Raw genomic sequence first — 13,539 nt, 5'->3', positions numbered from 1 at the left:
CATCGCAGGTGAAAAGGATGCTGAGGGCATTGCAGGGGTAGAAGGATGCTGAGGGCATAGCAGGGGAAAGAAATGCTGAAGGCACCGGTGGGGGATAAGGATGCTGAGGGCATCAGCATGGGAGCAATGTGCCTCTTCTGCCCGACTGCCTGGAAAGTCAGAATGAGCCCCAGGCTCTCCCCCAAGATCTCTTGTATACTCCAGCAGCTAGGTAGGCCAAGCTGGGACACGTTCCCAGCCTGCCTGAGGCCACTGCATCAAGACGAGGAGCACTGTGATGAGCTGTGACTCCCAGAGGACCGTGTCCTCCTGTTCCAGTCCAGAGACCAGCAGCCTCCCCCTGCTAGGCTCTCTCAAATGCACCCCACGTTGTGGCCCCACAACACAGTGCAACTGCTGTAAGAACGAGTGCAGAAAGGCCTTAGCCAGCACCAAGGGACCACTCAGCCCTGGCATTTGCTGCCAGGAGGACTGACCACTCACTCTTGCCCAAGGCTACCAGTGCCAGCTGCTGCCCTCCGCGGCACCCTCCCCCTGTTAGCACCCCCTGGCCCCTCCAGTGTCAGCTCCTTTGGTCATGGTACTCTGCAGCCCGGCTCCATGCCGGCACCCCAAACTCCTTCAATGCTGCCAAGAGCCCTGAGCGGGCCCTACCTTCCTGCCAAGCGCTGAGGGATGCTCTAGCCTGGCATACATTGGGCAGCAACCCAGGCACGGGGGAGCTGGACATGCACAGCGCGGGGTCTCACCCCTGGCAGGAGGCTGGGCAGGCACAGCACAGGGTGTCCGGCTCCAGGCACGCTCTGCTCTTGGCGGAGGGAAAGCCCCAGCATGGTGCATTCCAGACATTACCGAGATAAGAGGTACCTGGTACCGCCGTGGCTGGCCATGGCGGTGAGAGGAGCCCACGGCGCACTCCCAGAGGGGCAGCCGGCAGCAGCGTCTCACCGGAGGCTCCAAGGAGCCCCTCGCCAGGCTCACAGCGAGGCCAGTGCCAGACAGAGCACTGACACACGTCTCTGCCTCCGGCTGAGCCTGGGGCACATCCCTCCCTCTCCTTGTGGTCAGCCAAGAAAGAGTCCCAGAGGTGAGCAGCTGGAGCCTCGTGTCCCTGTGCCCAAAGGTCCTGTCCCTGCCAGCCCCACAAAACCACCACCCTCCACCCCCAATTAGAAGTTTAGCACTAATGAAGCTACCTTCTAATGAAACCTTGCCGGTCGCAGCACCTTCCTGAGCCTTGGTCGCAGACTGCCCGCAGCCCTCCAGGGACACGGCGGGGGGACGGCAGCCCTGGAGCCTGCTCCTCTGACTGTCTGTCCGTCTGCCCTGCTCCAGCCAGCGCTGCCCACGACGGCAGCCAAGAGAGACCAGATGTTACCAGCTGAGCAGACGGCTTTGCAGGGAGCGCTGGAGTCCACCCCGTGGGCTCTCCAGCCCGGATGCCAGGCTCTTCTCTCCCGCGCTTGGTGCTCTCAAGATGATTCGGATACCAAGAATGCTGCTACCAGCTTCCTCTCCGCGCACAGCATGGGAGGGGGGCAGTCCAACCGGCTGGGTTGGTCCCAGCTGGTTTCTGTTTCTGACACTCAGACACCAGCCTCAGGTCGCTCTTTCGAGTTTATCAACACTGCAGGAGCTGGAGACGCCCCGAGAGCCCAAACAGGCTCCCTCCATACCCCCAACCCTGCAGCCGCGGGAGCGGTGCTCTGACCAGCATGTCCAGAAATGCCACAGGTGCATCTGAGGCTGGAAACGCCCAAGGGTGCCCAACAAGGACCCTCCAGCACCCCACATCTTGACCCCAAGGAGCAGGACCAGACAGCAACAAGGGGCTGGCAGAGCTGAGCCACAGTCCCCATGCTGATGGCACATGGTGACTTGCCTGCAGCCACCTCCCTGGGCACAAGGATGTCCCCCCATGAGGGCACAATTGCACTGGCACTGTGCCTGGGGCCAGCCTGTCCTGCTCACGCCTCAGTCCTGCCTAAGGTGTCAGGCCAGGCCAGGTGGCTGTGGTGAGCAGAGATCCTCTTGCCCTGTGCCAACAGTGCTACTCCCTGTGCCTTTGGGTAAGCTTGCCTTTGCTACCAGGGTGAAACACAGGGAAAACCTTCTGAGGAAGAGCCCTCGAGCTCAAGCATTTGGCACTCTTCCCCCTACCCGAGCTGCTGCATCCTTGTTTGTACAGCTGCATCTCTGCTGGCTTAACCCACACGCACACCCCAGCCCCCCGCCAGCCCCTTCCGGCCCCGGGACAACGCTTGGCCAGTGCTGTGCATGGGCTGGAGCAGTTCTCCCTCCTTCTTCCCTCCCCAGCTCAGCCAGCAAAGAGGATGGGAGCATCCGGGGATTAGCGCTGAGCTGCCTGGTCACAGAGGCCCTGGGAGCTGCCTCTTCTCTGACCTCCTCCACGCTCTGCCTCTCCTCTGGGAAGCGAGGCCCCTTCCCTGCCTGCCCCCAGCTGAGCCACAACACAAGGCAAGGAGGGGGATCATTTATGGAGTCAGATGAGTCAAAAACCCTGAACCTCATCACAGCTCCCCATGACTCACCAGGGAAAGAAACTCTGGGCGATAAGGCCACAGCCCCCCTCTGAGACAGCAGATGCTGGTCTGGCTGCTCTGTGGTGGGGGCTGGCGACACCGACACCCGCAGGGCTGCCCAAGGCCACGGCCCTAGGGAGCTAGCCAATGTGTCCTGCCAGACAGCCCCTGCCAGGCTCCCTCGGCCCCTCAGTCCCACATCGGCCTGGGCGGTGCTGGGAGGCATGGTGGAGGTGTCCGCCCTCACAACCGCAGGACGCCGGCTGGCTCCTTGCGCTGAGTGGGAGGGCAGCAGGAAAGGGAAGGAGCTCCGAATGGGAAGAATTGGAGGAAGTGCTTATTTACCCCTTGGAGTATCCCCGAGGAAGGGCAGGGCAGAACAAGGCTCAGGGAGACAGTCAGAGCACGCTCTGCGGAGGGGCTTGCAAACTCCCACCCAGCTGCCCAGCCCAGGGCGCCTGCCGGCTCCCACCCCGACACCCAGCCTGGGGCACCCGCTGGCTCCCACCCCGACACCCAGCCTGGGGCACCCGCTGGCTCCCACCCTGCTTCCTGGCCTGGGGTACCCAGGGGCTCCCAGCCTGCTGCCAGCAGGGAATGAAAGCCCCAAACTGGTACCCAGGGAGGAGGCCACCACAGAGGGCTGGGGTAGTTCCTCTACGCCCAATTGAGTTGAGTATGACCCGTGTTCTAGGGCAGCTCATAAGAACCGGCCCAGGACCATTACAGGCATTCAGCACAGACCAAGCACCCAGCCAGGACCCCCAACCCCTTGGGGGCCTACAGGCTGTAGTTCACCTCCCTGCCCCGCTGGAAGGGAAGAAGGCCCATCCAGGGGCATCAGACCCCTGCTCCTGCAGAGATGGGGAACCTCCTCAGAGGTGCCCAGCAGACTGCTTGGGCCCCTGCTTCCCAAGTGTCTCTGGAAGGAACCTGGTGGGGTTCGCCTAACTCTGAGAAGGTCCCAAATGCCACCCCCTGCCCCCAACCTGCTTATCTCCAGGGTGCTCTGTTAGGTACCAGCAGCTCCCCTGCAAATCCTGCCAGGGGAACTTGGTCCCCGTGTGCAGGAGAGCAGTCCTAGGACACCCCAGCTCTGCCCACTTCCGCCAGGGACGCTTGATGCAGCATCTGGGCTCTGCTTATTCTCATTATCAGTATGGAGCAGTTTGTGGCAGAAGAGTCTTGGGGTGTGAGGGGGAGAAAACTAATTTGCAAAGGAAAGACCTATTGCTGTGGTATCCAAGGGTGCATTGCCCTGGAGCCCCATGGTGCCATGTGCCCCTGCCCTGGCTCAAAATGCAGAGCCTGTGTCCCAATGGTTGTGACGGCAAGGCCGGGCAGGTGGCAGGCCCTAGACTGCCCTGGAGGTCTGCTACCCTGGCCAGAGAGGGAAGGCTGTCCCAGTGCCCACCAGGAGCTAACGTGCCTGTGCCAGAGTGCGGCCCAGGGCTCTTGCTGGAAATCCACCTCATGCTCAATCCTAGCTAGCATCCACTTCCACCTTCAGGTACAAATTCCTGCACCTCATCAGTGCCATGTACCCGCACACCCTCCTGTCTCCTGGTACCACGTCTCTGCATGCCATAGTGACAACCTCCCCTCAATGCCCCTCGCAGGCCTCAGACGCCCATCCCTGGTGCCCCCCAATAGGGAGAGCTCTCCCTGGGGCACAGCAAGTGAAGTCGCTCACCCAAAGAAGACCCCCAGCAAAAATCTGGCTGGCCAGTCTCCTGCTGCTAGCACAAGACAGCCTGCACTGTCCTGTAAACCTCAAACAGCTGGGGTTCCCCAAATGACCAGTGTCTGCCCCAGCCAAGCAGTGGAGACACACATGTTCCCAAGCACCACATTCACCACGCGTCAGCATGAATTTGGAGAAGGGCCCCAGGGACTGGAATGGAGCTGGTGTCCCCACAGACTCCCATGTCCTCCCTGGGATGTGGAGCAGCTCATGCCGGTGCTCTGCACTCCCCTGAGCCCGTCCTCAGTGTCTCCCGGCCAGGAAGACGCACAAAAAACAAGCCCCAAGTCACATCCCCCTCACCTCGCTCAGGCTCTGCGGCCACAGCCCCAAGCCTCTGGGCTCCAAGCCATGTCTCGGCATGCAGGAGGACCGTACGCAACCCCCAGTCCCATCAGCTTACTTTGCAGCCGGAAGAAACTACAGCAAAGCGGGAGGAGCGGCACAGGGACCTGAGCGGAGGGGCCCCGTGCTGCCGGCACTCAGTACCTTTGTGTTTGCCGTTCATAGCGGGCTGCGCGTCCCCCTCTGGCTGGGGCTGGCGTCCGGGGCACAGCGGGCAGCTGCCGCCTGCTCTCTCTCATGCCGTCTCCTGTGCAGCAGGCCAGGCCGGGGCAGGGAGGGCTCCCCGGGGCAGCAGTCTCCTCCCACACTTCCCCTGCCCGTAGGCTGACATCACTGCCCAGCGCCGCATCCTCAGCCCTGAGTCAAAGCCTGGGGAAGGGAGGACGGCTGTCCCTCCTGGAGGGAAGGGGCCCCGCCAGCACTGACTGCACCAGGAACAGGGCGGGCCCCTGCCACTCCTGACAGCCCTCCTCCAACTGCCCCTTCACATATACTGTGGCGTGTTTTCCACCCCAGCACAGCTCCCTCGTGCCAAGCTCTTGGCCTGGCTCAGAGCGTTCCATCTTCTGCCCCTTCCTCCAAGCACCTCCGCCCCACTGTCTCAGCAGGGAAACTGAGGCTCAGCTGCAGGCCAGGGAGCCTACCCACACACAGTGCAGGAGCACAAATGTCCAAACCATGAGAAAAACCATGCCACAGAGCCAAGCGGGCTGGCTGATGTTGGCGCCACTTCTGCTTCACCCGGGCTCCAAGCTGCAGCACGGCACGGCAAATCCTACATTGCACCGGTGCCATGGGTGCCAGCCCTGCTGCTGCTGCTGGGCTTGAGCATGACCCACGATGTGACCTGCAGACTGTGACAGGCCCCACAGCTTTCCCCCACCAGCTCTGACCAGGGCTGCATCGTGCCAGTGCAAACAGCTAATTTGCCGCCAACCCACCATGCCAGCCTTGTGCCAACCAGACTCCCGTGAGACTGCTCTCCCCAGAGGGGCCCTTGCCTCTGGCACCCAGGGCAGGCCAGGAGCAAGAGAGAGCAAACATTGTCCTCTGAATAAGCCACCAGCCTGAAAAGCCAGTCCCTGCTGGGGGGGGGGGGGAAGATGCTCCAGTCATGGCCCCTCACTCCCAGATCTATGGACTCAGCTCCACTTCAGGTGGGCACGAACCCATGAGGCAGAGCAGACTTCTGCCCAGGCAGACAGGATTCATAACTGTTGCTGGGGACGGAGAGCAGTCTGGACAGACCTCTCTGCTCACTCTTCTGGATTGTCTTTTTCTCTTTTTTCCTTCTTTTTTTTTCAAAAAAAAACCCACCCTGCTTTGCTACAGGCTGCACAACAGACGTTGGCATAGGGAGTCCCATGGCATGCCTGTGGAGCATCCTCTTACTTCACTACCGCATCTAGCGGCCACTTAGGAAAAAGGACTTGTTGTTCAGATCTTCCTAGCTCATGTCATCTGGGTATCCAGAGTCCTTGGGAGGCTGGTTTCGGTCCAGACTTTCTTGCAGGACTCTGAAAAGATGATGGGTATGATTCTCACGTGGGAACCAAAACGGATGGTTGTTGAATCTTTAACAAAGAGGGTTTTCTTTCCCGCCTGTTCAGTAGGCGTAGGAGTTTGGCCTTAACAAAATCAGCAAGGCATGACTGACGAGTCAGTCAGTCATGACCAGCTTCCCATGGAGAATGCCCCGTTCCCCATGGGTGTCCAGCTCCCGGGGGCAGACAAGGCCTAAGGACATGGAAAACTCCCTTGTGCAACTTTTCAGGTGCTCCTGAACTGAAGGGGAGGATAAACCTGGGTCCCTGTCCCTGGCTGGGACACACGCAGACAGCGACAGAGCAACTGTGTGTGGAGTGTCCACGGGACCTCCAGCAGAGGAGCCGTCAATCCCGGAAGCCCCCAGCCAGCAGTGTTTGGGGCAGGAGAGAACTATGGGGCAGGCGCTAGCCCTCATCCAGAGGAGGGCTGAGGCCTGGGCCTACCACGACAGAGGCAGGGAGCAAGCAGGAGAGGGGCTCCAAGGCAGAGTGAGGCAGACACCTTCCCGCACTGGGCACAGCCCCATCCCCGCACACCAACCCCGCAGCAGGGCCACTGCAGACAGACTGTTGTGCCCGACATGCTAATGCCGGTGGCCAGTGTCACCTCCCAGCCCTAAGCCTGGTGGAAAGCACAGGGAGTCCCGAAGCAACAGTGGGATTCTGCGGCCTGTGACAGAGATGTAGCTCCCGCACTGCAGGTCCTTCTGCAGGCCCAGGCCCCAGGTCCAGCTATCCCCACAGCCCCAGCCTTCTTTAGGCCTTAGCCCTGGCTCTGAAGGAGAAGGCTGGAGCAGCCTAGCCCTGTCCAGCCTGGGAATGGCTGCCGTCATCACAGCAGGAAGAGACACCTCCCTCCCAGGCTCCCTTCCTGTTTGCTGCTGCTTTTAAGTGAGGTAGGACAAGGTTCAGGAGGAAAAGCATTGGGGCAGAGTCTTTACGGGGTGCCTCCAGAGATGGGGTTCTCTGGGGCACAGTTAACCTCCTTCCTAGATGGTGAGCCAATTGCAGGGCTGCCTCCCCGGCCTGGAGCTGGCCCACTCCCTGCCAGTCCGCGCACAGAAGGGCACCAGCATGACGCAGAATGCCAGAAGCTTGCGGGGCACCCAGGGTCACCCTTCACAGTGCTGTGGCTCCCCAGTCACGCACACGTACGTGCACAGCCATGGGCTCGGCGAGCCTGGGGCTGCGCTGCTGCCACCAAAGAGTGCCAAGCCCCATGGCACCCTCCTGGCCCAGAGCGGCAGCTGGTGGCCTGGGAAGCCTTGCAGCACTTGCCATGGAGGATGCCTGGCTGAGGGCTCCACCTCTGGGAGCCCCCAATGGGAATGGGGAAGCCACAGCTCTGATGTGGCTCGCAGCCTGCGTGCCTGCAGCATCTACTCCAGCGGCAAGCCGGTGTTGGAAGCAGAGCAGAGAGCCAGCAGCCCAGCATGGCCCAAAAAGCATGGTGCAGGACTCCCTCTCCTCCCGGCTGTCAAGGCCATGCAGGAGCAGCAGGCCTCCCCACCGTGCCTGGACTGGATGCATCCCAGGGGCTCTCCTGCCTGACGGGCAGTCACGTCCTCTCAGCCGCCATGGGCAAGTGCTACTGGCCAGCTCTTCACACCCTGCAGCCTCTCCCAAAAGCTGCAAGACCACTCACCAGCTCTTTGAACTGGGGATCCCCCTCCTCAGCTGCAGCACTCCCAACCCTGCCAGTCTGCCAACAGACCTCCTTCTGCCCCCAGCTCCTGTGGTGGAGGACAGATCCAGCACGGGGAGCAGAGCTCACCCAAGCCCTGCATCACTGGCCACAGCAGCCCTCCCTGCACTGCCCCAGCTTTGCTTCACTCTGGGTGCAAGGTGGGGACACAGGATGGTGCCTGCACCCCCTTCCCTTAGTGCTCTGGGACCCAGCCTTTTGCCAAGGCTTTGCCTGTGGCTAATCATACCAGGCACAAGCTATGGAGCAGGACACAGTGGTACTGAGAGGCAAAATGGCACCTTTAATGCTGGCATTTGCTGGCTGAAGAGCTGCTACCAGAGAAGCCCATGCCACTCCAGCATCAGCCTGGTCCTGGGAACGGGGAAGCCATGGCTCTGCTGGGGCTGCAGATGCAGGCGAAACCAGTCAGCCTTCTGGGAAGCCCCACCACACCAGAGCTGCTGTCAGCGATGCGGAGTCAGTGCCCAGCCCGTGTCCAAGCAGCATGCCTGCAGCTACGTCCCATGCCAACTTGTTTGTTCTCATTAAAATTTAACAAGAATTCTACACTAAAGCTGCTGGGAGCACAGAGAGGTGCTCCCCAGTGCCACGCAGAGTGAAAAGAGGCCCAGGCCTTACAGATGAGAGGCTGGCGGTGGTAGCCACGCTGCGGTGCTTGCTGAGACCCTGCCTCTCCTTGTCCTAGAGCCCTGAGAAGGCTCTGCTTAGGGCTGGGGGCGTAGCCCATACCCCAGGCACTGAAGGCAAGGTGTCTGCACGGCACAGTACCATCCTGGGCCTCACCCACTGGTGAACATGGCGATGTGCATTGAAAAGGCCTCAGAGGACCCCTGGACATGCAGCCTCGGAGCTCTGCTCTGAGTATCTCGAGGTGCTTTGCCCAGCACAGGCCACAGTGGGCAGCAGGACTTGCCAGCAGCAGGACACACTGCCAGGAGAGCGTGGGCGAAGGGCATGAGCTGAGCCAGCAGCGCTGCCGGGAAAGCCTGCAAAGTAATTGAGTTAAAAGAATATGTGCCCGCAGAGCCTGTCCTGCCCACCCGGGTGTGGAGAGCAGGTGCTGGGAAGGGGGCAGCCGTGCATGCAGGGAGGGTGCAGGCCAACCTCTCTGAGCTCAGGAAGCTCCCCTGGATGCCCACCACCTTGGGTCTGAGCCAACCAGCCAGGACAACTGCCTCCACCCCTCCAACAACATAAGGATTTGGGCCTAATGCCCAAAACACACACTTTCTACAAGGTCTCTCTGTCATGTGCTTCTCTCCCCAGGCCTGGAGAGCTACCCCAAGTCTCCTCCACCCCAAAAAAGCTAAGCCTGGCATCACTCTGATAGCAAGGGCATTCCTGGCACTGCCTACCCACAGACTCGGGCAGACGGTCCTACCATGTTCCCAGCCCTGCTGCAGGGTGAAGATTCCCTCCCAGCTGTAGAAGACAGGTGCTTTGCTCCCAAAACCCTGGCTGGGTGGCAATACCTAGAAACATGGGAGCAGAGCCCTTCCAAACTCTGCCCTTCTCAGGGCAAGCTGTGCAGAGCCAAGCAAATGGATAGACCTGAGAGTCCCCAGAAATGGCCTTTCAGTCCACCAGGAATTGCAGGAGAGCAGAGAACCCAGGAAATGGTCTTGCAGCTGAGCTGAAGAGGTATCTAGACACTGGCTGGTCCCTAACCACAGTGAGAAAAGCTGCTGCGCTCTGTCACATTCTCCCTGCCCTGCCCTGCCACATGCTCTGAAGCAGAGGCCATAGCAAGAGTCACAAGCAAGTTTATTCTTCTTATCTCTGCTAAGATCTTTTTCCTTAAAATGTCAAGACCTCAATAGCTAAACCTGTGTTTGGGAGGGCAGAGGGGTAGCTTTGGCCAGAATCCCTCTGAAGACCCCAGACGGGCTTTTTCCAAACATGACTCTTCCATGCTAAATTGCTGCTCACCCCAGATGCAAAGTTAAGTCACACTGGAAAAACTGCAACAGCTGAACACTGAAGCAAACCCCTCTGCAGGCAGCCATGCTCAGACACATGTGTCGCTGGTGGAGGTACAGCCATGGTCAGTCAATCCCAGCAGACAGAAGGAATATCAAGATGCCACAGAACACATTCCCACTTTCCTGTGCCCTGTGGGAAACAGGAGTAGCTGCCCAGAGACCACATGCTCTGACAGCGCTGAATCCCAGAGAGGTTCCCTTGCTGCCCTGATGCCTCCCTGCTGGCCCTGGGATCCTTGTGGCATGCCAAGGAGGAGCAAAGCTCTGAGGTTGTGACCACCCTGCATCATTCAGCCATTGGAGAAGCTACCTGTCCCAGGAGTGCATTCCCGAAGGGCACAAGTGATAATTAGACAAAGGCCAAGGTGATCAAATAGCTATTTTAGCCTGCTCCCTGCTAAGCACTCCTCAGACACAGACACCCACCTGCCTGCCTGCGCTCACATGGCTGGAAGCATCACCACAGCTGGAAACTCCGCACTAAAGGGCACACACTAGCCTCAAGTGCCCTACAACAGGCACCCCGCAGCCTGGCATATGCACAGCAAGACTGGGACAGAAGTCACTCATGTCCAAAAGAGGATGAGGAGATGAGTGTCAGTGCCTAGGCACTGGCCTGTTGAGGGGCAAAAGAGCTTATGGCCATGGTGGTGACCCAGGAGTGAGCAGGAGGTGACATTTCTGGCCACAAAAACCATTGCCATGGCTCAAAAGGGAGCCACAGTGAATGAGGGAGTGGCAGTTGTGGGCAGGCGAGAGTCTCTGTATAGGTGAGGAAAAGCCAGTCCTGGCCTGGGAGAGCCTGGTCCCAGCCCCTGGGGTTGCAGACTGCCTTCCTCACTACAGTGCAAGGCAACCAACACCTCCAAATGCAGAAACAGCAACCAGAGAGTCCAATGCCAAGATATCACAGCAGCCAGATGCCACAGATCACATGCAGGGTCACGCGTCACATATCCACAGCTCTATACCCCAAGGGCTGGAGAAGAAATAGTCCTTGTGCCAAATGAGGCTCTACCTGTGGTGAAGCTGGCACCGGCACCAAGGGGAGCCTCCCTTCAGCGGGGGTAGATACCCCATGTCTGCCGGGCTCTCCTTTTGCCCCACTCGGGCTCAGCCATTGGCACGGGAGTGCTGCCCGGCACTGCAGGGCAGCTGCCAAGTCCATTCCTGACGTAATCTGCCAGTCTCCCTGAGCTGCTCAGGGAGGAGTGGTGCTCACAGGACCTGAGAGACGTTGCTCCTCTGTCCACAGCACAAGGCTTTAGGGCCTTATGGAGCCGGAGGAAGGTGGGAGAGGAACTGGCACAGCCGGTGGCCCAGGGGGCCGGCCAGCCCAGCTGGGCGCTGAGGCTGCAACAGTCTCAAGCCTTCCCCCATCACTTCCTTGCATCTTCCTGATACGACAGCAGGGCAGAAATAGAACAGATATAAATGGCAGCCCTATAAATAGCCCCAAAGCACAAGCCAGGGAGGCAGGGGCAGTGAAAGCAGCCCTGCGCTGCCTTCCTCCAGCCTTGATGGCCTTGACTCACATAAAACCTGGCCTGGCTCTGCAGCCTGTGTCCTGCTGGGGAGTGCAGGGACTTTGCACAGCTGCCCTGCCTCTAAAGCACCAGCTCCCTGCCCATGACTCTTCTCTGAGGTCCCTGGCCTCGTTCTCCAAGTCAGAGCAACCCCAGAGCACAGCTGGAGCTCCAATATGCCCATCATGGCCTCTGCTGACAGTATAGACTGGAGGCCCCCACAGGGGCATCTCTGGGGACATCGGAGAGAGCTTCTCTTGCCCATGCACTCCTGGAACACGAAGCTTTCCTACAACCCCTCTGGGGGCTCACCAGCAGCTGAGGACCCACCTAACCCTCCAGAGAGCAATCTCCTACAGACACTGGGAAGAAAAGGGCCCCTGAAACCCCACCAGGAGCACTCCAAGGACAAATGATCCAGGAGCCACATGTCACTGCCTGCAAGTCCCCAGGCCCCTGCCCAGCTCCTTTCGGGGTAACAGCAGGTGTTGGACAACTGCCTGCCTGAATGGGGATGTACCCTGGGGCTCCTCTCCCTGGGCATCCCAGGAGGCCTTGCTGTGGCAACTGAAGCCACAAATTCTTGGGCAGAGCAAGAACACTGGACAGGGTTTGGAAAGAGGTTAACTGTGTTCCCAAGGCTGCCTCCAGCCTCTCCAGACCTGCCATAGGTCAGCACTCAGCTGCTGGCTGTATCCGGACACAGTGGACGGATACCTTCCTGGTTCAAGAAGGGAGTAGCACCAACATACCCCACCAACTGCCTGGCAGGCCTGGATGCCCTTGGTAGAGAGGCTACCCATCAGAGTAATGCAGAATGAGTGGAAGAGGCAGGCCCACTCTCTAGGACCCATCCATCCTGGTGGGTATGGCTAGCAAGGAGGGGAACTGAACTCACCCCCCAGGATGACATGCACTGCACTGGCACAGCCTGGGCAGCCTAGCACTGCCCCAAGGGCCGATTCTCACAGCGCTCGCTGCTCTGTCTGCCCCATTGAGCCATGCCCTCTAAGTGGGCTCCCCCTCTACACAGCTCCTCTGAATGCAGGGGACACAGGACCCCCAGGCAAACCATCAGGGTCCTCACTGCGGTGAGACCAGCCAACACAGCCAGCGACAACCCCTGTGCTGGACAATTTTGTGCAGTGCTGGTGTCGCAACCTGTGTTACACCCCAGCCCTTCCCAGGGGACATGCCAGGGGACCAATGTAGCAAGGCTGTCTCTCAGCCACTAGCTAGGGAATAGTTCCTTGGCTAGCATGGGATTTATAGGAATGTCAGGATTTCTAGCTTCAGTAGTCTCTGGCAGGGGCTCTGGCAACCGTAATATTCACTAAGCCTGTTTGCTGGTACTGGGGGTGTCCTGGACTGATCTCTTAGACTAGGATAGGGCACAGCCAGGCCCCAAAGTGCAGCAGGGAAAGAGTTAATGGTGCTTTCAAATGATTCCTTGGCAGGCTGTGGAGGGCTGGGAGATAGGAGGATCGGGCCAGCAACAAAGCAAGATCTGTCCCATTAATTCCTCCAAGCATTTTTTCCTCCATTGCTAAAGCCCTGTAGCCAAGGAGGAGGCAGCACCCAGCTGACGTGGCTGCTGCACCCAGGACCCTCAGGAGCCTTCCTACCACCCCAGGTGCCCTGCTCTGAAGCAGTGGACAACAGTAGTGGCAGCAGAGGGAGATGGGTGCAGCCCCTGCTCTGGGATGGGCACGAGGCTGATTGCCGCAGCCCCAGCAACACCTCTCAGAGTTTGAGGGCAGCTGGCGTTGGAGCTGCTGACTCCTGCAAACACTCGGGGAGAGCCCTGTCTGGACACCCTCTGCTTCCTATTTGCCTCCTGTCCTCCCGGAGCGGGCCTGGGAGATCTCAGCACCTCTGCCCAACATGGGTGGGATTTCCCTGCCCTAAGAGGGACAGGGCTGGGCACTGCTAAGCTCAAATTGCCAGGCTCTCTGCAGAATAAAACAAGCAACACCACCACCCAAAACACAGGGGCTGACATGCAAAGTGGCCAGAGCGGGTGCCTCCAGCCCAGCGACCAAGGGACCCTGTGCCCAGCTCAGCCCACGCACCCCAGACACCAGCTCCAGGAAGGACTGAAGCTGATGGGATGGGGGGGGGGGGCAGGGGGTGACCCCTATCCC

General features: G+C 59.7%; 1 protein-coding gene across 8 annotated transcripts in view; it reads right to left on the bottom strand.

Moving 5' to 3' along the window:
• RIPOR1 (RHO family interacting cell polarization regulator 1) overlaps positions 1–13,539 on the bottom strand; it is a 46,518-nt gene that overhangs the window by 16,244 nt on the left and 16,735 nt on the right. The window contains exon 1 of one of the 8 annotated variants that reach the window (XM_026117366.2): positions 4,777–4,970. The exons of the other annotated variants lie outside the window; for them this stretch is intronic. Coding sequence (XP_025973151.2) covers positions 4,777–4,795 — 19 coding nt within the window. The 5' untranslated portion in view covers positions 4,796–4,970. Of the gene's footprint in view, positions 1–4,776; positions 4,971–13,539 lie in introns of those variants that run through there. 8 annotated transcript variants of the gene reach the window in all.

The sequence above is a fragment of the Dromaius novaehollandiae genome, chromosome 13 (assembly GCF_036370855.1).
Source record: "Dromaius novaehollandiae isolate bDroNov1 chromosome 13, bDroNov1.hap1, whole genome shotgun sequence".
In the NCBI taxonomy this organism is placed as follows: Eukaryota; Metazoa; Chordata; class Aves; order Casuariiformes; family Dromaiidae; genus Dromaius; species Dromaius novaehollandiae.
Note: the sequence above shows the minus strand (reverse complement) of the source record. Positions and strands in the feature narration are given on the sequence as shown.